This window comes from Aethalodelphis obliquidens, unplaced genomic scaffold (genome assembly GCF_003676395.1).
Source record: "Aethalodelphis obliquidens isolate GAN/ISIS:26980383/991018 unplaced genomic scaffold, ASM367639v1 scaffold16, whole genome shotgun sequence".
Classification (NCBI taxonomy): Eukaryota; Metazoa; Chordata; class Mammalia; order Artiodactyla; family Delphinidae; genus Aethalodelphis; species Aethalodelphis obliquidens.
In genome coordinates, this window is record NW_020837960.1 from 29,364,389 (window position 1) to 29,389,471 (window position 25,083).

Sequence of the window (25,083 nt, forward strand, 5' to 3'; positions counted from 1 at the left end):
GAGCACTTGAGAAGAAAGTGTATTCTGTTGTTTTTGGATGGAATGTCCTATAAATGGCAATTAAGTCCATCTTGTTTAATGTGTCATTTAAAGCTTGTGTTTCCTTACTTATTTTCATCTTGGATGATCTGTCCATTGGTGAAAGTGGGGTGTTAAAGTCCCCTACTCTGATTGTGTTACTGTCGATTTCCCCTTTTATGGCTGTTAGCATTTGCCTTATGTATTGAGGCGCTCCTGTGTTGGGTGCATAAATATTTACAATTGTTATGTCTTCTTCTTGGATTGATTCCTTGATCATTATGTAGTGTCCTTCTTTGTCTCTTGTAATAGTCTTCGTTTTAAAGTCTATTTTGTCTGATATGAGAATTGCTACTCCAGCTTTCTTTTGGTTTCCATTTGCATGGAATATCTTTTTCCATCCCCTCACTTTCGGTTTGTATGTGTCCCTAGGTCTGAAGTGGGTCTCTTGTAGACAGCATATATATGGGTCTTGTTTTTTATCCATTCAGAAGACTATAGGCATTCTTAAGAGTGAAGACACATTTCTAAGGTGTTATGATGAACTCTGAATATATAATATTTAGTACATCAAGGGAAATGATGTAAGGTTCCAGTAATTGTGGAAAAATGTTGTTCTGCTTAATTTATTTTGTACTAGCTTATGTTGAACATCTATCCTATAGTTTTTTTTCTAAAGTATTAAGGTTTATGTTTGTAATCATTTATAGGTTAGTCCAGATTAAATCAGATTGTTTCTAGAACCAGAACAGTTTCTCATATTGGACTCCTAAGCAACAGATATTTTAAAGTAAAAAATCCTAACTCAGCTCTCTAAATAGAGAAATTTGAAGAAGCAAAAATATATAAATTTTGGAGAAGTAGAATGTGCCTTTGTCAGATAGTAGCTGTTTTATGTATACAATTTAATTCTGAAATTTTAAGAAGTGTTCTTTCAACAAGACCATTAGATTTTATGTTTTATTTAGAGCTAGGATATAGGAACAGTTAAGAATTGTGAAATCTCTTGGTTTTTAGATTGTCCTCACTTAAATATCTTAATATTGGTGATAAAACCACTGAAATATCTAATGATAATTATTACCACTTCTTAAGAGCTTCTCATAATAACTTATCTGTAGCTGGAGGCCCCTATCAGGACAACAAAGCACAATATTTAAGGACAAGTTCAAGAACTGTCAGTCTTTGAGAAACCTAACAAGAATCTACACTGTATATTTTAAAATAGATGTTGTACAGGAAAATTTTCCAGAAGTAACCCTTTTCTACAGTATGATTTGAAGATAGTTTCCTCTTCCCATAGTTCTCTCCTTATGTTGTATCTGAAAATGGTAAATCTCGTAGGTAAAATTTACAGGTAAAACTAGCCTGTAAATTTGTAAAGTATAAAATACTATAAAAGTAAGCTTAGGCGATGAATGGTGACTCTACAAAGGACCATCAAAAGGATATAGAGGGCTTCCCTGGTGGCGCAGTGGTTGGGAGTCCGCCTGCCAGTGCAGGGGACGCGGGTTCGTGCCCTGGTCCGGGAAGATCCCACATGCCACGGAGCGGCTGGGCCCGTGAGCCATGGCCGCTGAGCCTGCGCGTCCGGAGCCTGTGCTCCGCAACCGGGGAGAGGCCACAACAGTGAGAGGCCTGCGTAACGCAAAAAAAAAAAAAAGAAGAAGAAGAAGAAGAAAAGTATATAACACAAAGGAAGCCTTGAGAACTTGGTGAGGAGAGTAAAGGGAGTGTGGTGTAGGGAATGGGGAGGGACAGAGTAGGTGAAAGGAGCGGGAAGTAAGGGAGAGACAGGAGGGAGCCATAGCAGGAAGATACTCTCCTGGTCACAGAGACTAGCTCACCGCTTTGGGGAACGTCAAGGTATGCGGCTCGTGATCAATGAATGGTTTGGCGCAGTGTCCAGCTCAAGCACAGCGTGTGGGGTGTGGGGTCGGAATGATAGAGACAGACAGGTCCTGTTAAGAAGCCTGGTCTCTCTCCTAGAACCAGATTTTTCTTCTGGAGGGAAATGACAGAATCATAGTTGTTTGTTAAGAGATCACCTTTTGCGATGGAGAGGTGAAGGGACAGAGATGAGGTAATCAAGAAGTAACAGGAACCTGAATTAGGACAGAGGCAGTGGGAATACAAATTCTAGGGATTACAGTCAGGATTTGGTGAGGCAGGTGAAATTTGAGGAAATTTGTTCATTCATTCCGTCTTTGATTGTTGAGATTAACCACAAACTATGTCAGACATGCTCCAAATGCTAGGGTTATAGAGATGAGGTTTGATTCTTGTCTTTTTTTTAATTATTTTTATTTTATATTGGAGCATAGTTGTTTAACAATGCTGTGTTAGCTTTGGGTGTACAGCAAAGTGATTCAGTTTTATATATTCCTTTTCAAATTCTTTTCCCATTTAGGTTGTTACAGGATATTGAGCAGAGTTCCCTGTGCTCTACAGTAGGTCCTTGTTGGTTATCTATTTTAAATACAGCGGTGTGCACATGTCTGATTCCTGTCTTTAAAGGGATATTCAGTCTGCAGGGAAGACCCATGCAAACAAGTGATTGCTGACCCCAGCAGTGAGGAACCCAGTGACTGTAATAGTACGACAGTGACGTAAGGGGCAGGATGAGTAGTTATGTTTGGGTGGATCAGGAAGAGCTTCGCAGCCGCTGGCCATTAAATGGACGGGCGTTCTGCAGGCCAGCAAGGTGGGAGAGCACGCTCCAGGCGAGGGGAGAACATGCTGAGGTCAGAAGGTGTAAGTAGTTTGGTTTAGCCAAAGCATGGAATGTGTGGAATTGTGTCAGGAAATGAAACTAGAGGAGCCAGAGCTGGGAGACTTAAGTGCCAGCTTGAGACTTTGGCTTTCATTTTGTAGAAACAATTGGGGGCTACAGAAGAGTATTCAGCAGGGAAAATAATATCGCTGGTGCTTGGATGCCAGTGTTGTAAAGGACAGACAGGAGAAGAAGAAGATGGGAAAACCTGTTGAGTGATGGTTAATGAGCAAGTGTAATAAATAGCAGAGTAGTGGTAGGGGGAGAGGAAAGAGGAGGCGAAAGTAACATATTCTGGAGGTAGAATCAATAGGAACCTGGTGACCGGGTGTGGAAAATGAGGCTCAGGGTGAGAGAGACACAGGATTCTCTGGCTGTAGTTATAGCGTACGGGGAGTATAGAAGGGCCATTAGCAACTACAGTAATAGGATCATTTAGAGGGCAGTAATGACATGGTTTTTGAACATAAATGTGAGTTAGATGTACTGGAATTAGGACAATTATTTAAGTAGTGGGAGAGAAAGATCTATTCTCATACTGCATTCCAGTCAGAATAGAGTGTAATCATTTTTTTTAAACTATGCAAATGAAGAATACAGAGGCAAATCTTCATCTCGACTTGTTACGGAGGAGGGGATAAGTAGTGGAAGAATTTTTAAAGGGAAAATGAATGTATTCAATTACATGAAAATTGACAACTTCTTTATGCCAGTAGACAACTAAAAGGCAAACAGGAGGAAAAGTAATTACAATAATGTGATGAAGGATTGTTATCATAATATATTAAGTTCATATCAATTAAGAACAACACTACTATTCAGTAGGAAAAAAGTGAGGCCAAGGATCTAGAGGCACTTCACCAGAGTAAGGATTATAATCATAAATTTAATTTAGCTAGAATCAAAGAGATGTAAATTAAAGAAAAAATGAGATGTTATTTTTGTATTTTCAACTTTAAGATTTATAAATATTTAAAATGAATAAAATTAACCAGGATTAGAACAGTTTGGGAGAAGTTAACATACTAGCATTGCTAGTAGGAATCAAAATTTTGTTCACCGTTTTGGAGAGCAGTTTAATGAAGTGAATCAGAAGACTTCTTTTCACTTGGCCCAACAATTTAAACTTTTTAGAGTTTGCCTAAAGGAAAAAGTTGGACAGCTATCACAAAAGAGTGGTAAATAGTATGAGAACCAGAGCAGAGTGGTATAATTAAGGCAAGGGAGCAAAGAGTTTCACGGCAAGAGGAGTCGGTGACGTTGCAGAGAGATCAAGCAGGGTTTGGAACTGAGACGTGACCATTAGATTTGGCAGCCCGTCATGACGACCATGACCACAGTAGAACCAGGCTCAGTGGCTGGTAGAGGTAGAAAGAAGCCCTTTTGGTCAGGAATCAGAGACTGCAAGCATGGTCTTATATTTCAGAAATATTGGAGATGAAATGAAGGTGGGGGAAAGGGTAACAACTGTAGGAGAATTTTGTTTTCATTGTTGTTGAAACATGAACTTTTTTATGCTGAGGGGAAAAGGTTAGAGGCTAAATAAAGAAAGATGAGATAAATGACAAAGGTTGCCAAAGGAATGGAATATTGAGCCCAGGTGGAGGAGAAATTAGCCTTGAGACAGCAGAGGGAGAGGTCTGACGCAAGAAGAAAGGAATTAAGGATGTGTATAGATGCAAATGATAAACGTGTACATCTTTGCCTTTGTTAAATGTTGGGGGGATCACTATTAGAGTCTCAGTTCCTCCCAGAATACAAAATTTCCCCCTTCCCATATTGCATAATTTCTCAAAAGAATTGTTCATGCTCTAATTCCTGTCTCCTGAACGCTTTCCCAGGAAGCATTTGCTCTCACCAGTCCACCAAAACTCTTGTCAAGGTCACTGGTGAGTGCCGTGTTGCTAAATCCAATGCTTAATTCTCAGTCCTAATCTTATTTTACTTGCCTGCCGGATCTGACACAGCTAATCATTCCCTCCTCCTTGAAAGACTTTCTGTATTTGGTTTTTCCACACCACACTCTCCTGATCGGCTTCTTGCATGCTAACCACTCCTGCTCGGTTTGGTTCCTCCTTATCTCCCAGACCTTGTAATATTGAAATGCCCCAAGGCCCAGTCCTCAGCCCCCTTCTCTTCTACTTCACTCAGCCACTCTCCTTTGGTGATCCTTCCCAATCGAATGGCTTTCTGTTCTATACACCAGTGCTTCCTGAATTCATATCATCAGTCCAGTCCTCTCCCTTGAACTGGACTTGTATACTTAGCTGCCTGCCTACTCCGTGTGTCTACTTGGATGTCTAATAGGCATTTCAGATATAAGCTGTTTGAACTTGGCCATACCCATTAAACCTGCTCTCTTACAGACTATCGCACCTCAAATATATTAATTCTATCTTTCTAGTTCAGACTAAAAACCTTGGCGTCGTCTTTGACTTCTCCCACCACCAGGAGCCTGTGCACACATTTTATTCATCAGCAAGTCACACCAGTCTGCCTTCAAAGTAGATGCAGAAATGAGTCACTATCTCAACCGTGTCCACCCTGGTTCAATCCACCATCATCTCTTCCTTATAATATTTCAGTAGGCTCTTGATTGCTTCTGCCTTTGGCCCCTTAAGATTATTCTCAGTGTAGCAGCCAGAGTGATCCTGTTAGGATTCTTACACAGAGTAAACACCAAAGTTCTATAGGGTTTAGTTAGCCCCCGTTACTGGTCTGATCCATTTCCTTCTCTCTGCTTTTTCATTTCATCCACACGGGCCTCCTGATTGTTCATGGAACATACCAGGCACGTTGTCAGCTCAGGGCCTTTATTATTTCATTTGTCTATAATAAACATTCTACCCCAAATAACCGTGTGGATTTCTAGTTATGTCCTTTTGGCGTTAACTCAAGTGCCACCTTAATAGTGCGTTTTCCCCGATCACCCTATTTAAAAAGCTATCCTCCCAGTATTTTATTTATTTTGTGTGTGTGTTGTCTGTCTTCTCCCCCAGAATGTAAGCTTCACAAGGGGAGAGATTTTTGTTTTTGTTCAGGGCTGAACTCCTAGCCCTAGAACAGTGCCTGGCACATAGGAGATTCTCAGTAACACGGACCGATGGATGGATGGAAAAGAGGGAGGATAGGAGATTGAAAAGGAGATCAGGTTTGAAGGTTAGGGATATGAGTAATTAGTTTGCTCTTGAATATTTTGTTTGTAAAAGTTTCCTAGTGGAAATGTTAAAAAGGCAGGTAATAACTACATAACATGTAAAACCTGGGATTTTGTTTGACTCGGTTTCTGAAACATGGGAAACTAATATAATTTAGGGTGCATTGTCGATCATCCTAATGATTTAACATAGTACAGCCCCTTATAATTTCTGGCTTTATAGTACATTTTATTTCCTGTCATGTAACATAGGCATTTATATTTTAAAGGGTTGTTTTATCTGTGATGTATCTGAATCTGGATAATGAGTTACATTATATGAGGATTTCTCTTTTAATTTTTCTCAGTATTAGAACTGTATTTAACTCAAACAACTCATTGTTAATAAATTAGAAGGACCTCTGGCAACACACTAGACTCATTCTGGATAAATACCAAGGCTAACAAGGCTTTGGTCCCTGCCCCTGACACTGGTGCCTGTTAGGCTGGTCTTGAGAAATCACAAGATCTGGCCATTCGGTGATGGTCCCTTGAGTCTGGTCCAGAGTCATTCTTGAGCTGATCTTTTTTATATACATTAAATTATAACTGGGACAAATTGAGCATCTTAAATAATATCTGTTCTTTTAATTATCGGTGTCCCTAATTAGCTTGGAAAGCTGCAGCATTTAAATTTCTTATACCTTACTGATAGTTAAGATAATGAAGTCTGGGACCCTTAATTATTAGTAGTACCACCACCATAGAACCTTTCCTGACTGTGGTTTAGTTCCACTTCATTTATTTTATTGTGTGGGTTTGATTACAGAGTAGCAGTGTCCTGCTGATTTCTTTGCAGTTATTGAAGGAAGTAAGACTGAAAAGTTTGTTCTTTTTCTGTAGCTTTAGATGTTTCTTGAATGGAAAAATATGTTTGAGTGTGGAGCAAAATCTGCCATCTAAAACGTCTATTTATACTACTGACAATTAACCTGTGCTTGCCTTTCAGAGAAAGCAGACGAACTAACCATATTAGTCCTTCAGATAGATGTCGCAGCATCTCCTAAATAGCACTGTAGGAGAGCCAGTAAGAAAAGTAAATTTTGTCTTATAGCACTATAGTCTCGTACGTTGTCCCACCATAATAAACGTACGGAGACGTTCAATTATATATCTAGCCCTCCTCTCTTGTCCATACGCTTGTGTGCAAAAAGAGAAATTTTCAGGTCGGGAACTTAGAAGAGTGTCCAGTACTATGAAGATCAAACAAACGAACAAAATCAAAAAACAAAAAAGAAACACAAAAACCTCTCCTGATAAGCTTTGGATTTAGATCATTTTTATAGTTAATACAATGCTGGATAATAGTAAAGAAAACTGTTTGTTCTGTTTTGGGGGGAAAAATGTGTGCTCAAAGCACATTTCTAGAATCATGGAATTGGGGGTCTATAAGTAACTTTAGAGTTTATCTGGTTTGGCCCACTGGTCTGTAGGTTCAGAGAGTGGAGTCTAGAGTGGGGAAGGGCTGAGCTGGTGGCCTGGTTGCCGGTCTCAGAGCCAAGAATCAGACACGAGCCTCCCGTGACCAGTCTCGTGGAAGGAGCTCGGGCCACAGATTAGCCCAGCTGTCTGTTCTTATCTACATCGTCCTTTACAGTCATTAATCTAGTCATAAGTTTGTGTTATAATGCCTTGTGGTTTGTAAGAGGTTTTTCTGGCAGTGTAACATTTTTAGCTTCATAGTAATCCTGCGCCATAAGCAAGATGCCATTTCTAACATGAGGAAGTTGAGATTTATAGACTTCTAATTGCTGTGCCGCGTTGTGGTGCCACATTGCTAGTGAGTGCATGGCAGAGGCAAAGTTTGAACCCACGGCCAGTGCTCTTTTTGATGCCCTTTACTTCCTTGGATAACTGAGAGTTAGCAGAGGGATTTTGATCCACAGTTATAGAAATTAGAGATTGAAAAGACCTTGAAAATAAGAATTCACTTGAAAACAAATGTTTTCTAAATTTACTGTGCAAGAACTTAAATGTTTGAGAGGTTTCATCCTTTAGAAGAAAACAAATTATTTATTTAAATCAGAACCCTTGCCTTTGAATGTCATATAAAGAAGTATTAAAATTATATCCAGCCGGTGAACATGGCATGCAATAAAACTAAACCAATGAAAACTACTTCCCCTCAAAACCCACCCCGCATTGTTAAATGTATTGTGCAACTCTTATGAATTTGTGACATTCTTTAAGATGTTAGAAATTGCCCCATCTCGGCTGGCTGGTGAGGAGTGCTGCTGAGAAGAGGTCACGTGCTGTGGGAGTGTGTCTTTCCTGGAAGACCCCTTCCCACAGAAGCCTTTTCTTATTGGTGGAGGTCTGTCTGGGTATTTAGCTGTATGGAAATGTTTAGCATTCCATATGGTGTATTTCCTTTTTGAAATAGTTTTATATCAATTCTGTTTTTAAATTACTGTAAGGTAACATAATTTAGTAGTATTTTTAGAAACATAACTCTAGTATAACTCTCTGAGCCTGCAGGAATTGGGTAGGTAATCCAGTTTGGTTTTTGCATTAAAAAAAAAAAAGTTTTCATCATAGATTAGTGGTTCAAAATTAGAAAAACTAAAGTAGAAGGACATTTGAAATTTGTAAATTCTCTGCCAGCCACAATTTAACCTCCTTTTTGTAAAATATTTAGGAGATTATTAAAGTTATCAAAAAACAATAACAGATGTCAGGACTAAAACGTAAATATAACATATCAGTAAATATTTTATTGTGTATAAAAAGATATAAAATGAGAATTTTGGAGCTAGATTTAAACTCTGTGTGTGTGTATGATGTGTGATTTATTACTATTTAAGCAAAGCTGATAGTGTGTAGACAGGAAGCCTAGGCACCAGAATATCTATATAATACCAGCACTTCGTAGACACTGGATAAACATGTGATGAATGAAAAGGAATTGTGTAGTGACCTAGTTACCCAGCTGGCATGGAGCTCAGAGCCTAAGTTTCATAGCTTCTAGCATTTTTTTGCTTAGCTTACTAATTTTCTAGATTATTAAATAGGGTACATCTCACTACAAGTAGCAGCTTAAGAATTTTTAAATGGCTTTTCAAATATTTCTACTTGATAAAAAGGAATAGGAGACAAATAGCTAAGTGTGCTGAATTACACTTTTATGTAGACAATGAGAGAATTATAAATAATAGATGTGGAATTGTTGGAAAACTGGTATTTGATCATTTTCCTCATGACATATAGGAAATGTTTTGATTAAGAATAGAATTTATGTAAGGGTCTCATTTAATATGCTTAATATTCCTGTACAGTGATATCCAGATATGCTTCTTCAGTGGGAGAAGGCTCTGGAGAAAGAGCTTCATTCCAGGAAAGACAGATTCCTCCAGTATGGGCTCACCTCCACAGTTGGCCTTTTCCAGTTTTTGTCTTTTTTAAAAGTCTTGTTGGTTACTGACTGGTACTTCTTCTTGTGGAAGAGGGGTGTCAGAACCCTTCAGTGCTCTGTACTGCTTGTCCACGTGTGACCCAGGACCCTGTGTTTTCATTGGGTCCACAAGGTCAAAATTATTTTCCCAGTAACACAATACTTTACCTACCCTTTTCATTCTCATTCTCTCATGAGTGTTCAGTAGAGTTTTCCAGAGGAAACTTGACATGCGATGTCACAAAAGGTTGAAAGCAGATTTGAGACTCCAGATTTGGAAAATACCTTCTACATCAACAGTGCTTCTCTCCGCACTATATATTTTTTTATTTTGAAAAAAGTTATTTTTCATAAAAATGTTGACATGTAATGGGTTTATTTTTTATTAACAAATAAACATTTTAATTAATTTACTTAATTGCATTGTCATTTCAAGAACGTTATATACATGGAAAGTACAACATGCAACCTTTGAGGATCGGCTTTCTCACTCAGCATAATTCCTTGAGGTCCACCCAGGCTGGTGTGCACATCAGTAGATCGTTCTTTTTTATTGCTGAGCCGTGTGGTGTGGATATGCCATCATTTGTTTAACTGTTCACTTGTTGAAGGACAGTTGGGTTGTTTCTGGTTTGAGGCCATTACAAATAAAGCTGTACCGGTTTTTGTGTGAACGTTTTTATTTCTTTGGGATAAATGCCGGGTAGTGGAGTTGCTGGATTGTATGGTAGTTTTTTTTTGTTTTTTGTTTTGTTTTTTTAAGAAACAGCCAGACTTATCCAGGGTGGATAAAGGGATCCTTAGGTGTCAAAGTTTGACAACCACTGCTTTATACAAAGGTAGCTATGAAAGCTGATATGTAACATATACAATAAGAAAATTTTCTTGTGTTGACATCATTAAACAAAAAAACCCCCTTTTTTCCCCTCAGACTTTTGAAGATTAAAGGAAGTAATGTCTTATTCCTAGTTTGTCTATAATCATCGGGCAGGGTCCAGTATGTTGACCGGTTTGCAGTGCCACGAATTAATGTGCAAGGGTTTCTCATAAATTTACTTAGTTATATAATACATCTCAAGACTCTTATACATTTCAGGCTCCAGTATGAGCCTGAGAACTTTTTTTTTTTTAATTGCACAGTATGTGCCAAGACCTGGGAATACAAGAGATAGATACTGTCTTCACCGTAACCTCCAAGAGGTAATGAGACAGATAAGCACGCACGCAAATGTAGTAATTGATGAGACGAAGGCGTGTGTAAAAAGCAGCAGGAACAGAAGGGAAAGAGGGGGCGAACTGGGAGCGGGAAGGAGGCTGATGGGATCTGACGGAGGGGGTGGAGGTAGAGCTAAGACTTAAGGCGTGAGTAGGATTTTGCTGGGATGCATGGGGAGAGGTATCCTCAGACTCAGCACTGATGTGTCAGAGGAACCAAAGATGATCCCCATCTAACCGTACTTTGGTGGTAACCCTTAGCTCATCTTCTTTTATCTGGGGCTGGATCTCCTAGTTTAGGGCCAGTGAGGACTCTTTCAGCCTGAGTCAAAAGTAACATTAAGAGAAATGATCTGAATAACATAGCTTGGGAGTGTGTGCAAATTAACTGTGAAAAACCGTAGCTCGTTCTGAGAGTCTTCAGGATGTAGCAGGATAGTCTTGTCTCATAGACCAGGAAAAGCAAGCACGTTAATCATAACTGGAGTTAGGTAGTAAACAGTCCTATAACTTCCTCTCCACTGCACTGATTATCTTTCAGGATGTTATCTTAAATGTGTTGTAATATTCCCAGCCAATTTATTTATTTTTTAAATGAGAGAAAGTATGAGACAACTGATTATCTATCTATCTATCTATTTTGGCTGCGCCACGCGACTCATGGGATCTTAGTCCCCGGATCAGGGATCAAACCCCGGGCCCTCGGTGGTGAAAGTGCAGAGTCCTAACCACTGGACCACCAGGGAATTCCCTCCCAGCTGATTTGATAGCATCCATCTGTTTACTGTTCCTGTTATATTACCGTTATATTAGCTACACGGATAATATAGCTTGTAAAGATACACGTAATGCTACATTTTATCTTTATATTTTGGAAAATATTTAAGACTATTATTTAACTCGTATTTTAGTATTTCAAATTGTGCTAATAGAATGTCTGAAATCAAAATTAAACATGGGCATATCCTCCTGTATACATGAATGTATTTCTGGCCACCTAACTTTGGTTACCCAGTTGGTCATTCAGCATTTATTGAGCTTCTCCCCTGCTGGAGGTCCACCTCTTAAGGAGCTCACAGCTTCGGGGGAGGGACAGTAGTGTAGGAAGCCTTGTGAGGTGTTAGGAGTGGGCTTGCTCACAAAGTGGAAATCAAGTCACCTGCCGGAGCTGGGCAGAGAGGAGTGGGCTTGGGGATTGGAAAACAGGCGTAGGCTGCCTTCGTCTTTAAAAAATCCATACACTCAGGCTTACATGAAACACCGTTCCTCTTTCCTATAATTACTTAATTTACTGTCGGGTTATTTTGAAACAAGAAAGAACTGGATTCATCTTCCTTCTTTCTTACTGAGTAATTATAAGTTGTGCAGCTTTGGGCAAATCATAAAATCTGTCTGAACATTTGTTTCTTTATCTTTAGTAATAGTAGTAATAGCTAACGTTTATTCAGCACCTGTTAATGTGCCTGTTTATTCTCTGTATCACCCCTCTGAGATCGGCACTGTTAACTACCCCCATTTTACACGTGAGGAGGAAACAGCCACAGAGAAATTCAGTCAGGCCACAGGGCTGGTAAGTGACTGAACAAGGACTTGAACCCTCACAGATCGGCTCCAGGGTGTGTACTCTTAACTACTTAGACTGTATGGTCTTGAAACTGTTTGATCAATATTTATATGCACGTGTTAGTGATCTACCCGTGATAAATTTTCATTTAATGTTTGTGTCATGGTAACACAGAGGCATTTTGGGGCTGTTGATAATGCGGTTGTTATTTGGTATTTTAAACGGGAACGTGTTCTTTTTCCTTATGAAAATATTTTGTGATAGGAAAATAATCAAAGGTATTTAAAGAGTCAGAAAATAGCTAAAATATAATAGTCTTAAGAGAAATGCTTCCTTAGTCATTATGTGGGAGGCCAGAATTGCAGTGTATATTCTTGAGGAAAAAATTAGGATAAATACTATCACAAACAAAGAAGAGCAAGGGATATATGAATTCTCTCGCTAGTTGAGTAGGAAACGAGTCTGTGGACATTCTGTATTAAAATACCTAGAGATTGAAGTGGTCTGTTTGCCTGAGGTAAATGATGTTTATCTCCATAATCTCACATACCTTGGACTGACAAAAGCTATGGTGCTCAGAGAGTGTAAGCCCCATGAGTTACAAACTACAGGAAGTAGTGTCTACTGTCTTAATGCTGTACCGATAGTTTAGATCACAAGCTGCTATTATTATTTTATTAAGTTGTTTTGAAAAACAGTTTATCTGACTCAGCCAGGCCATCTGAATCTTGTCCCACCCCCTCATAATTCATGGCAGTTCTTGTTAAATCTCTTAAAATGTTAATATTGTTTTTCTGATAAATACTCCAAGTAATAAAATAGCAAAAATATATATATGTATATAAATATAAAAATAAATATATGTATATATGTGTGTGTGTGTGTGTGTGTGTGTGTGTGTGTATATATATATATATATATATGAATGATCGGAAGAGGATTTTATCACTGAAACAAATGCTAGCAGCATTAACGTGGTGTCTGCCCTTTCTGATCTGGTACAGGACCCCAGGTTTCAGAATGCCTCCACTCTGAGTTCATTTTCTTGCCTCAGATGTTTCACCGGCTCTCATTCCCGAATGTGCCGTGCACACTCAGGACGTGAAGAGGCCCTTGTCCGTTTCCTCTCTGGCCAGTGCTTCCTGTCACAGCCCAGCAGCCGTGTTGTGTCCCCTCTTGAAAGTATTTCTGGCTACAAAGCCAAACTGAGTTAGATGCCAGCTCTCCTCCTCTTTCTCTGCATTCACACAGCACCCGGTGCACAACTTTCTGAGAATGTTTAGTTCATTGAGTTTTCACAATGGGCATTCTTTTTTTTTTTTAATCTTTATTGGAGTATAGTTGATTCACGATGTTGTGTTAGTTTCAGGAGAAAATATTTGCAAGTAAAGCAACTGACAGGGGATTAATCTCTAAAATATACAAACAGCTCATGCAGCTCAGTATCAAAAAAAACAAACAACCCAAGCAAAAAATGGGTAGAAGACCTAAACAGACATTTCTTCAAACCTAAATAGACATTTCTTCAAAGACAGACAGATGGCCAAAAAGCACATGAAAAGATGCTCAGCATCACTAATTATCAGGGAAATGCAAATCAAAACTACAGTGAGGTATCACCTCACACGGTCAGAATGGCCATCATCAAAAAATCTACAAACAGTAAATGCTGCAGAGGGTGTGGAGAAAAGGGTACCCTCTTGCACTGTTGGCAGGAATATAAATTGATACAGCCACTATGGAGAACAGTATGGAGGTTCCTTAAAAAGCTAAAGATAGAACTACCATATGATCCAACAATGGGCTCTCTTAACTGTCCTCTCCCCACCTCCCTTATCTCCCTGTTCAGTGTTTGGCACATACCAGAGACTGTAAATATTCAGAATGGACATAGCTGCTGCTTTTGGAGGTGATTTTTTGACCCCTGGTGCTGCAGCAGCAGGAGGTATGGAAACCGTTATGTGAGGGGAGCATTCCTTGCTAGCCCTGCACCAAACTGGAGCAGGCTGCTGTCTTAGAGGAGGTGCGCGTGCACACACACACACACACACGCACACACACACACACACACACGTGCACTCTGCTGCTCTGAGTAAGCCAGAAGCAATGGGAGTGTGGAATAATACGAGCTGGGATGGACATTTATAACATGCCTTATCTGTTTAATTGAATTATAGTGGGTTTCTTTTTTTTTTATTGAGAATACTTCTTTTTATTATACAGGTTTCATATACACAAGTATTTAGGGAACATTTACAGGCAAGGAGCTCAATTCCAAAACTCCGTTTTCACCCACACACACTGTACTTCACACTCATCTTCGGGGTCAGCCCAACAGGAATAAGACAAAGTTACTGCTTTGTGAACAGACAGCTTCAATTAAATAAGAGTCTTCCAGAGTCGAGAACAGCGCTCAGGATCCTCTTGACTCATAATACCCTGATGTACATATGAATAAAGCCTAAAGATGTGTCTTAGATTACCCTGTCACCTTTAAAAGTTAATATTAAAATTGAATCAGTGGGTTTTTTCTCGTAATGGCATGAAATAGTATTGAAGTTTGTGGAGTTTGCAGAGATGTTATTTATATATGCTGTGCAGATCTATCTTTCTGCAATCTGTTATAGGGAGAGAATATTCAAATCATACATATATATTTTGAAATCCAGTTTCTCCCAAACAGTGTAGAGTAGAGGTCATTTTTTTAAGACACTGGATTATCCTTGAGACTACATTTCAGAGACGTAATTTTTGGGATGGCACTATTAATGTGTAAGATCAGTCAGAAGCAGGGCACCATGACTGGGACGGCAAATGCAAATTTATTACATAATATACCTCAGATTGCATTATTAGCATACTACGTAGGTTACCTGGCGTTGAAACTACCATTAAGCAGTGAAGTATCAGGGGATTTCAGTCAGTAGAACAAATTGTTTCCTGTGTCACACCACATATTAATATGTCATCTTTGCTTTTAATCCTAAGTTCTTTTTTCACCAAGAACTTGTCAAGGTAAGTCATCCTTAGCCAACAAGCAAATTAGTTAATGTCATTTTTATGTTTTTATGACTAATTTATTCCCTGATGTACATTTTAATTTTTTACTAAAAAAGAATTCAACATAGTAATATTACGTTGATTCTTTTAGCCTATGTTGATTGATAGTAATTACTTTTCTGGTTGTTTTGTTTTGTTTTGTTTTGTCTAGTCTAGAAAAACAGACCTGGGTTTTAGTCAAATACATCACTGTCTTTTAAAGATCAAACCTTTAATGGAAGTCTAATGTATGAAGATACAGAAACTGCTTCCGCTGATTCAAAATGGGAACGACAAACGATGAGATGGTGTCTGTGGAGCAGACCTCTTCCTCCTCCTTCAATCCTCTGTGTTTTGAATGCGGTCAGCAGCACTGGACACGAGAAAACCACTTATACAATTACCAGGATGAAGTGGATGACGACCTGGTCTGCCACATTTGCCTTCAGCCTCTGCTGCAGCCACTAGACACCCCCTGTGGACATACCTTCTGCTGCAAGTGCCTCAGAAACTTCCTGCAAGAGAAGGATTTCTGTCCATTGGACCGGAAGAGACTCCACTTTAAGTTGTGTAAGAAGTCTAGCATTCTAGTTCATAAACTTCTGGACAAATTATTAGTTTTATGTCCGTTCTCTTCAGTGTGCCAAGATGTAGTGCAGCGCTGCGACCTGGAGGCACACCTTAAAAACAGGTGAGAGAGAGAGAGAAGCGACTCTAGGCTATAAAAAGGTGGCTCAAACAAATAAACCCGAAACAAATGCCAAGGCATCAGTAAGTAAACAGACAAATCCTGCACAGGAGATACAACAAACAAGTTGCATGCAACCGTCATTTAATATTATTATTTATCAAAAACATGCATGTAAAAACTACAGTCAGGAAGTACCGTTTTACACTTATCAATATGAGGTGGTTATAGTCACATGGTAGCAGGATATAATGATAGACTCTTTTTGCAAGGCAGTTTCTCAGTTTGTTTCAAAAACTGTAAATGTCAGTATCGTCTTATCTAGCTTATTATCCTAAGGAAATAGTCCAAAAGAAGGGAAAATTGTATGTAAAGATGTTTGCTGCAACATTGTGCAGAGTTCAGTAAACTGGTGTCAATCTGATTACTTAACAGTAGGGGAAGGGTTAAAATACAATAGTACATCAGTGCATCGGGATATCATGCAGCTGTTAAGAATTATAATATTGTTGCAACATGGAAATGGGTACAGGCACACCTCGGAGATGTTGCAGGTTCGGTTCCAGACCACTGCAGTAAAGTGAATATCAAATAGCACAATACAGCAGGTCACACGAATTTTTTGGTTTCCCAGTGCATATGAAAGTTCTGTTTACGCTGCACTGTAGTCTAGTAAGGGTGCAATAGCATTAGGTCTAAAAACTTATATACCTTGATTGAAAAATACTTTATTGCTAGGAAATGCTAACCATCATCTGGTGACACACAGGGTTGCCACAAACCTTCAATTTGTAAAAAATGTAGTCTGTGAAGGGCAGTAAAGGGAAGTGCAGTAAAATGAGGTCTGCCAGTATCTGTGATTTTATTCGCTAAGATCTTGTAAAATTCTGTGTTCAAGAACTTGACTGAACAAGAACTAGGGGTTGGAAACTTTAAAACATTTAGTGGGGATTTTTGTTCTACTGACAAAAGCTTTTTAAAAGATTGAGTTTTATCGTTTGACTTTGATAAAAGACTTGATCTTTAAAGTTGTTTCTACCCTTAAGAAGGGCTAAAATTCATCTCTTTTGGAGATAGAATCACATAAAATGACCAAAATAAATGTATTGATTTCTAAATTTTATAGGTCAGCCACTTGTGCAGTGTAAATCTGCAGTAATCTTGATTGCTGTGAAAAACAAAGCTTAGCACAATACATTGGACTCAGAGACTTAGAAATAATAGTATAAGTCTGGTATGGAACAGTTTGTCATTATACTCACACATGAAATCATGAATTGAATCTAATCTTATCCCCTCACTTTACGAATCAGGAAACTGAGTCACAAAGATTTGGAGCTAGGTAATGGCATGGTTAGACTTAAACTTCAGTATTCCTGCTTAGCGTTCTAACATACCATGCTGCCCTTACCCAGGGTGAATCATGTTCTCTGCTGTTATGTGGTAGTAAAAGTTTCATGTACACGTGAGTATACGTGTTCATTCTGTTCCTAAATATCAGTGTTATAAAGTGAGTGTACTCATTAGAAATAATTTAGATTTATGAGAAAGAATGAGATGTTATTAAAATGTCAGAAACGTGAAGATTTATCGAGAAATTGCTTAAACTTAAGCTGCACTGTCTAAAAATAAGAGCTAAGAAAAAAGAGTAGGATGGATGTATAGACTTTTGAAAATGCAGGAGTCTTAGGCTTTTGTGTGTCTTTGGTCAGCAGCAGGCATAGAATCTGAACACGATAACAGAGACTTCTGGAGACTGACACCAAACTCTTGAATCTGCTGTCTGGGTCAGGCCTAGTTGTGGCTGAGGTTGAAGAAGATTTTAGGCTTTTCCTATTTCTTTCAGTAGAACTAGTCTCTTTCAGAGATAAGTTTCTTTTGTGACTCTTTTATGAACATCGGTTTTGGGGTATTACAGGAACTGAACAAAGTCTCAATGCAGTTAAGTATTTTGATAGCAGTGAGATTAAAATTACACAATTATTTTAGGAATATTTACTTAACTAAAATGCATATAAGAACTTAATATGTAGTCGAAGTATCAGTAGTATTTTCTATCAAGCTGTTTATGTTGACATAAAAATGTTGGGAATTGCAGACTATCCTTACAGTTTGATAAAAGCTAAGCAGTTATGTCCAGTTGAAAGTTCTATTTTCCAAGTGTGCTTATTAATATTTGAGCTACTAATTTAATCATTTCCAAAGTGCCTTAGGCCTGTGTTGTGAAAGATATATTGAAAAAGGTGAATGATTTGAAAAGGTGAGGTGACTTGCTTGATGTACGCAGCTAAGAGTGACTATTGATTATAAAAATTAGAAAGTTGACACTCAACTAATGTTTGTTCAATTAAATTGTTAATCTGTGTTCTGGTTATCTATTGCTGAGAAACCAACCACTCCAAATATAGTGACATAAAACAGTGAGTGCTTGGTTCTGCTCATGGATTCTGTGAGTCAGGGATTCAGACAGGGCACAGCAGGGATGGCTCGACTCTGTTCTGTCCAGTCTGGGCCACAGCTGGGGAGAACAAAAGCCCAGGACTGCAGCAATTGCAACTGAAGAATTTACTTCCAAGACAGCAGCTTCATTCACATGTCTGGCACCTTGATAGAGGTCCACTAGAGGCATGGGCTCAGCCGGGACTTGTCCACAGGAGAGCCTATGGGTGGCCTCTCCAGCACAGTGGCCTCAGGGTATTTTAAGTTCTTACGTGGGTTCCAGTAAATAAGGCAAGAAGCTGCATGGCCTTGTATGCTCTGGCCTTAAAGTCACATAGCATCCCTTATGCTGTAGTCACATAACTGCCCAGATTCAAGGGGAGGGGAACTAAGCTTCACTTTGTGGGAGGAGGACAAAAAAATTTGTAGCCAGGTAAAAGCAACACAAACTAGCAATAAGAGTGATGTCATGAGACACAGAATTACGATTACTTTAATTATTAATAGAAATACAGCATTAGGAATAGTTTGTTAAATCTGGTAATTTTGAGTTTAAATTACCTTACCTATTTGAACTTAAGAAATCTGCTTCAGTCTGAGAACAGCTGACATTTTCTCCTATGGCTAAAAGTAAAACATTTATGAAAGATGACTGTGTTTTAAAAAAAATGACTAGTTATTAACTGATTATATATTAGGAAAACAATGAAGAATTTTAAAAGATTTGGGAAAGTGCTCATCTTTGAAAGGAGAACTAAAGCCCTTAAGAAATATTCTATATATTGTATGACGCCTGGAACATTGTAGTAATTGCTTTCAGAAATTTTGCCAAGCAGCATCAACTATAAAGCATTCCTCCTACCTCTCTACCCCTCATCCCTGCCTCATCCTCAGCAATCTAACATCTTATGCTAATTGTAAATGATAATATTGGGGTGGTTTTTTTTTTTGTCGTTGTTAAATTGAGCATTTGTGCCCTGGTTTATGGCAAAATTCAGAACCATTTTTCTTTTCCTCTTAAAACTTAGAGTTTAACAGTATTCTAAAAAGTTTGTACAATATAGAGAAGACCTTTAAAGTAGTCTTTTTCTATGCTGAGAGCTTTTCTAGTTCATCAAACGGTTTTGAAGCCTTTAAGGGTCAGGGTAGGCTGAGACAAGATTGCTCTTTCAAATTCACATTTTAACTTGGAGAGAAGTTTGTGTTTGACACATTCTCACCAGCATTTTTTTCTCCTATATAATGTAAAAAGCAGATATATATTTGTAAATCATGTATCCGGTAAGAGTCTAATATCCAGAATATGTAAAGAATTCCCACAACTCAACAAAAAGTCAAGTAATCCAATTTAGGTGGTCAAAGGATTTGGATAGATATTTCTCCAAAGAACATATTTAAATGGCCCGTAAGCACATGAACAAATGCTTAACATCATTAGTCCATTTTTAAAATGGAGTGTTTGTCTTTTTGTAAGTTGTAAGCAGTCTCTATATATTCTGGCCCTTATTAAATATATGATTTCAAATATTTTTTCTTGTTCTATCAGTTGTCTATTCATTTTCCTGTGCCCTTTGAAGGACAAACAAATTTAATTTTTATGAAGTCCATTTTATCTATTTTTTTCTTTGCTTGTGCTTTTGGTGTCATAGCTAAAAAACCACTGCCTAATCCAAGGTCATGAAGCTTTACACCTATGTTTCCTTCTAAGACCTTTATGCTTTTAGCACTTACATTTGGGTCTTTGATCCATTTTGAATTAATTGTTATTGGAGAACACGTGTGCAATTTAATACTTTAATTTTATTGAGGCTTTAAAAATATTAATTAATGATTTTGGCCATGCCGAGCGGAATGTGGGTTCTTAGTTCCCAGACCAGGGATGGAACCCGGGCCCCCTGCAGTGGAAGCGCAGAGTCCTAACCACTGGACCGCCAGGGAAGTCACTACTGAGGCTTTTTTTAATGGCCTAGCACACAGTCTATCTTGGAAGATACTCCATTTTGTACACAAGAAGAATGTGTGTTCTGCTATTGATGGGTGGAATGTTCTATAGATTTCTGTTAGGTCTATTTGATTTATAATATTGTTAAAAGTCTCTTTTCTTGTCCTTATGTCTAGTTGTTCTATCCATTATTGAAAGTGGGATATTGAGGCTTAGACCATTAGTTTTTTTTTTGTTTTTTGTTTTGCGGTACGTGGGCCTCTCACTGTTGTGGCCTCTCCTGTTGCGGAGCACAGGCTCCGGACGCGCAGGCTCAGCGGCCATGGCTCACGGGCCCAGCCTCTCCGCGGCATGTGGGATCTTCCCGGACTGGGGCACGAACCCGTGTCCCCTGCATCGGCAGGCGGCCTCTCAACCACTGCGCCACCAGGGAAGCCCAGCCTATGAGTTTTGAATTGTCTGTTCTTCCTCTAATTGTGTCATTTTTGGCTTCATGTACTTTGAAGGCCTGCTGTTAATTGTGTTTATGTTTATAATTGTTACAGTTTTGTGGTAAATCAAACCTTTTCGTTATGGTAGAATGTTCTTTATCACTAGAAACAATTTTTGTCTTAAAGTCTATTTGTCTGAAATTAGTATACCCATTCAGCTCTCTTTATGTTAATGTTTGCATAGTATATCTTTTTCCTCTCCTTTTAATTTTGACCTATTGGTGTCTTTGAAATGTGTCTCTTGTAGACAGCATATAGTTGGATCCTGTTTGTCTTTTTCATCCATTCTGCCAATCACTGGCTTTTGATTGGAGTGTTTAATTCATTTATATTTGATGTAATTACTGATAAGGTAGAATTTATGTCTGCCATTTTGTTGTTTCCACATGTCATTTCTTTTTTGTTTCTCTAAAGGTTAATCCATTTCTTCCCTTTTTTTGTTAAATAGATATTTTCAAGTATGCCATTTTAATTCCTTTGTCATTTCTGTTCACATCTATTTTTTGAATTATTTTCTTAGTAGTTGCCTTGGGGATTGCAATTAACATATTAATTTTCAACAGTCTAGTTCAGATTAATACTGACTTGATTTCACCAGTACACACAAAATTAGCTCATATATACCTTCATTCCTTTCCACATCCTTTGTGCTGTTATTGTTACACAAATTACATCTTTACGCATTACATGCCCATCTAAACAGAATTATAATTATTGCTTTGCACAGGGTTGTCTTTTAAACCAAATAGGACCAAAAAGGAGTTATAAACCACAAAGCACTTTAATGCTGTCTTACATTTATCTATGTAGTTACCTTTACCAGTGGTCTTTATTTCTTAATGTGGATTTGAGTTACTGTCTAAGGTCCTTTCATATCAGCCTGAAGGATTTCTTTTAGTATTTCTTATAGGGCAAGTCTGCTAGCAACAGGCTCTTTGTTTTCATTTATCTGGGAATGTCGTGATTTCTCCTGTTTTTGAAGGATAGACTTCTTGGTTGACAGTGTTTTTTCAGCACTCTGAGTATGTGCTGTCCACATACTCCTGTTCTCCATAGCTTCTGAAGAGAAGTCAGGTGGCAGCCTTACAGAGGGTCACTTCTTTGTGATGAGGTACTTCACTCTTGCTGTTTTCAGCATTCTTCAGACTTGAAAATATTTTGGTCACTATGTCTTCAAATATTCTTCCTGCCCTAATGTCTCTCCTTATGGGACTCCCATTCTGCATATGTTAATACTCTTTTGATGGTTTCTCACAGGACCTAGAGGCTTTATCCTTTCTGTTCATTCTTTTTCTTTCTATTCCTCAGACTGGATAATCTCAGTTGACCTACCTTTAAGTTCACTGATTCTTTTACCTGTTCAAATCTCCTGTGAATTCTTCTAGTGAATTCTTCATTTCATTTATTGTACTTAGAATAAATGCACTTATTGTACTTATTTTTAAATCCAGAATGTTTATTTGGCTCTTTAATATAACTTATATTTCTTTATTGGTATTTTTATTTGTTGAGATATCATTCTCATATTTTCCTTTAGTTATTTAGACATGGAGTCCCTCTGTTCTTTGAACATATTTATAATACTCGATTTAAGTCATTGTCTTGTAAGGCCAATGTCTGGGCTTCCTTAGGGACAGTTTCTGTTAACTCCTTTTTTTCCCATGTATGGGCCATACTTACTTATTTCTTTGCATGTCTGTTAATTTTGTATTGAACACTGGACATTTTAAATAATATAATGTGGCAACTCTGGAAATCAGATTCTTCTTTCTCTTCAGGATTTATTATTGCTGTTTGTTACTGTTTGCTTAGTGAGTTTTCTAATCAGCTAATGATTGAACAGAGAATTTCTTAAATGCCTGTAACCCATGAATCTCCCACTCTCCCCAAGGGGCTCTGTGCGCACGGTGGGGCACACCTTCAGCACTCAGGCAGTTGACACTCCTGCTTAGCCTTCATCTCCTGCTTTCACGTAGCTTCAGTGTTAGCCAGAAGTGAGAGCTTAGGGCCTTCTCAGCTCTTTCCTGTGCATGCACATAGCCCTGGACATTTCATTCCCTAGCTTTTCCTTTTAAACTTTTTGATTAGCCTTTTGTTTGTCTACCTCAGGCAGCCACAGTCTTACACAACTGCCTTCCCCCGCCACCCCAACAAATGCCTTTGCACTGAGTAAGCCCCAAGTCAGGTCAGATAAAGACAGCCTTGCGAGTGAGGTCTTCCAGGGAACCAACAGGTCACTTAATGACAATTCTCTACAAATGGGGCTTTGCAGGTGCTCCAGTCTGCTCCTCCAGTGGCTGCCAGACTCCTGATTCCACTGTGACTGTGGGCCATGGCTATCCCAGGCTACTGGGGGAGGTGGGGATGGGAATAGGGCAAGTTCAAATGCTACAGAGCTCACTGTTCGTGAAGACGCAGCCATTTTTCTTAAATAAATGCACTCCAGATTGCTACAGAACCTTGGCTTATTTCCAGAGCTCAGAAATTTTTCTGACAGTTTTTGCCAATGTTCGCGTTGCTTTGTGGAAGAGAGGCTTTTCAGATACCCTTAATCTAACATTTTCACTGACGTCACTTAAAGTGATGTTTGCATGTTGTAATCCGTAACTCTATCATTTTTCTTGGTTCTAAGATGCTCACGCTCTTTGAGTTGCATTAAGTACCTGGCATTGTGTTGGCACTTATCGTGCCCCATTTGATTTTACCTCTATTACTGCTGCCACCACCACCACTAACCCTAGTACTGCTACCAGTAATACAGTGTGCTCTGTTAACACTGTGTGTTTCCTAATGTGAATCATCGTTACTCAGGGAATGATGCCACCGTGCCATAAATCAAGCTAGTTCATGTGTGATTTTCCTCCATAAGGAGAGCCAGAATAGTGGAATGAAATTATAACCTTCAGCAGGAAAGTAAAAGTCCCTCAGTTTGGCTGTAGGTGCTGCAAGAGCCTTTGGGCTTTATTTAGGAAAAATGTAAAGACACACCTGCATGTAGAGAAGCCTGCCTGGGGGGCACAGCCCTCAGCCTGTGGCAGGTCACGCTGCCTCCAGTACCCTTGTTAAGGGCAGCCCACTGTCTCAGGGCTCCACTTCCACCTGCATCGTCTGAGCCCACGCCTACCCTGACGTCATTCAGTGGTGCACTTCTTTTCTGGTGTTTTTAATCATGTGTAATAGCCTCCAAACTAGCCTCCTGCTACACTCAGTTACCTGCTGGAATGATCCCAGTTATATCCCCCTATGCCAGTTGCGGTTTGTGTTGTTAAATACTCCATTGAAAAAGATGCACAGGTTTTTGTTGCTGTTTGTGATTTCCGTTCGTGTTTCCATGATCACCAAAGCCTTTCTCACTCTAACATTCTATGACTGTGTTTCTAGGTACAAGTTTGTAGAACAAATTCAATTTGTGTTTTCTTAAGGCCTGGGAAAAGAACCCCATACGCTTAGTATGGTCCAGTGTAAAGAGCAGGCACCTTTAAATCAGATCTGAGTTTGCTTGAATTTTGGCTCCATAACTTAACAGCTATGTGATGCTGGCTTAGTGAGTTAAGTTCCCCATTTGTAGAATGGGGATGACAGAGCAGTTTTGAGGATTCAGTGAAATACTGTACATAAGGTCTACACAGTGACTGGCCCTAATTAGACACCCAGCAAATTCTGGTTTCTTCCTTTCTCTTTCAGTTCCAAATGTTTACAAATTTGAGGGATGCTGGCTGTGGGCTGTCTGTGGTCAGGGGCTTTTCTCTGTCCAAGCCTGCTCTGATGTACTGATTCCCTATTCACCTTTTGTTTAAAAATTAGTTTTATTGACATATATTTTACCTACTGTAAACTTCACCTATTTTTAAAGTATACAATTCAGTGGTCTTTAGTATATTCACAGAATTGTGTAACCATCATCACAATCTAACTTTTAGAACACGTCAACACCCCAAAAAGAAGCCCTGTACCCATTAGCAGCCATTCTCCATCCCCAGATGCCCCGGTGTTGAATGGTCTATCTATCCCCGTCCTCTTTCCACCGAAGCTCTGTAAGTTTTGTTGTGCAGTTTTGTGGAATGCATGTTATTTTGTTAACAGAACTGCTTGTGTTATAGTTTGGGCTTTTGCCCTCGTCACTGAAAGTGTTCTTTCTAAGGTCACCATGACCTTTTAATTTTAAAATCAAACCAGTGCTTTGGCCCTTATCTTATTTGCCCCCTTTATGGCATTTGCACAGTTGGCTGCTTTTTCTTTGTTGACACTCTTGTCTGGTTGTTCTGTCTCAGTCTACTCAGCTGCTCCATCGTGTTTAAACACGGGTGTTCCCGAAGGTTCCCTGTGT

The 25,083-nt window shown here is 38.9% G+C and overlaps 1 protein-coding gene across 4 annotated transcripts in view; it reads left to right on the top strand.

Moving 5' to 3' along the window:
- Positions 1-25,083, top strand: part of LNX2 (ligand of numb-protein X 2) — an 87,030-nt gene that overhangs the window by 26,684 nt on the left and 35,263 nt on the right. For all 4 annotated transcript variants that reach the window (XR_003434832.1, XM_027116615.1, XM_027116614.1 and 1 more), the window contains exon 2: positions 15,369-15,887. Coding sequence is in view for 3 of the 4 variants with exons in the window: in XM_027116615.1 (XP_026972416.1) it covers positions 15,481-15,887 (407 nt within the window). In the remaining variant the exon portion in view is untranslated. The remainder of the gene's footprint in view (positions 1-15,368; positions 15,888-25,083) is intronic.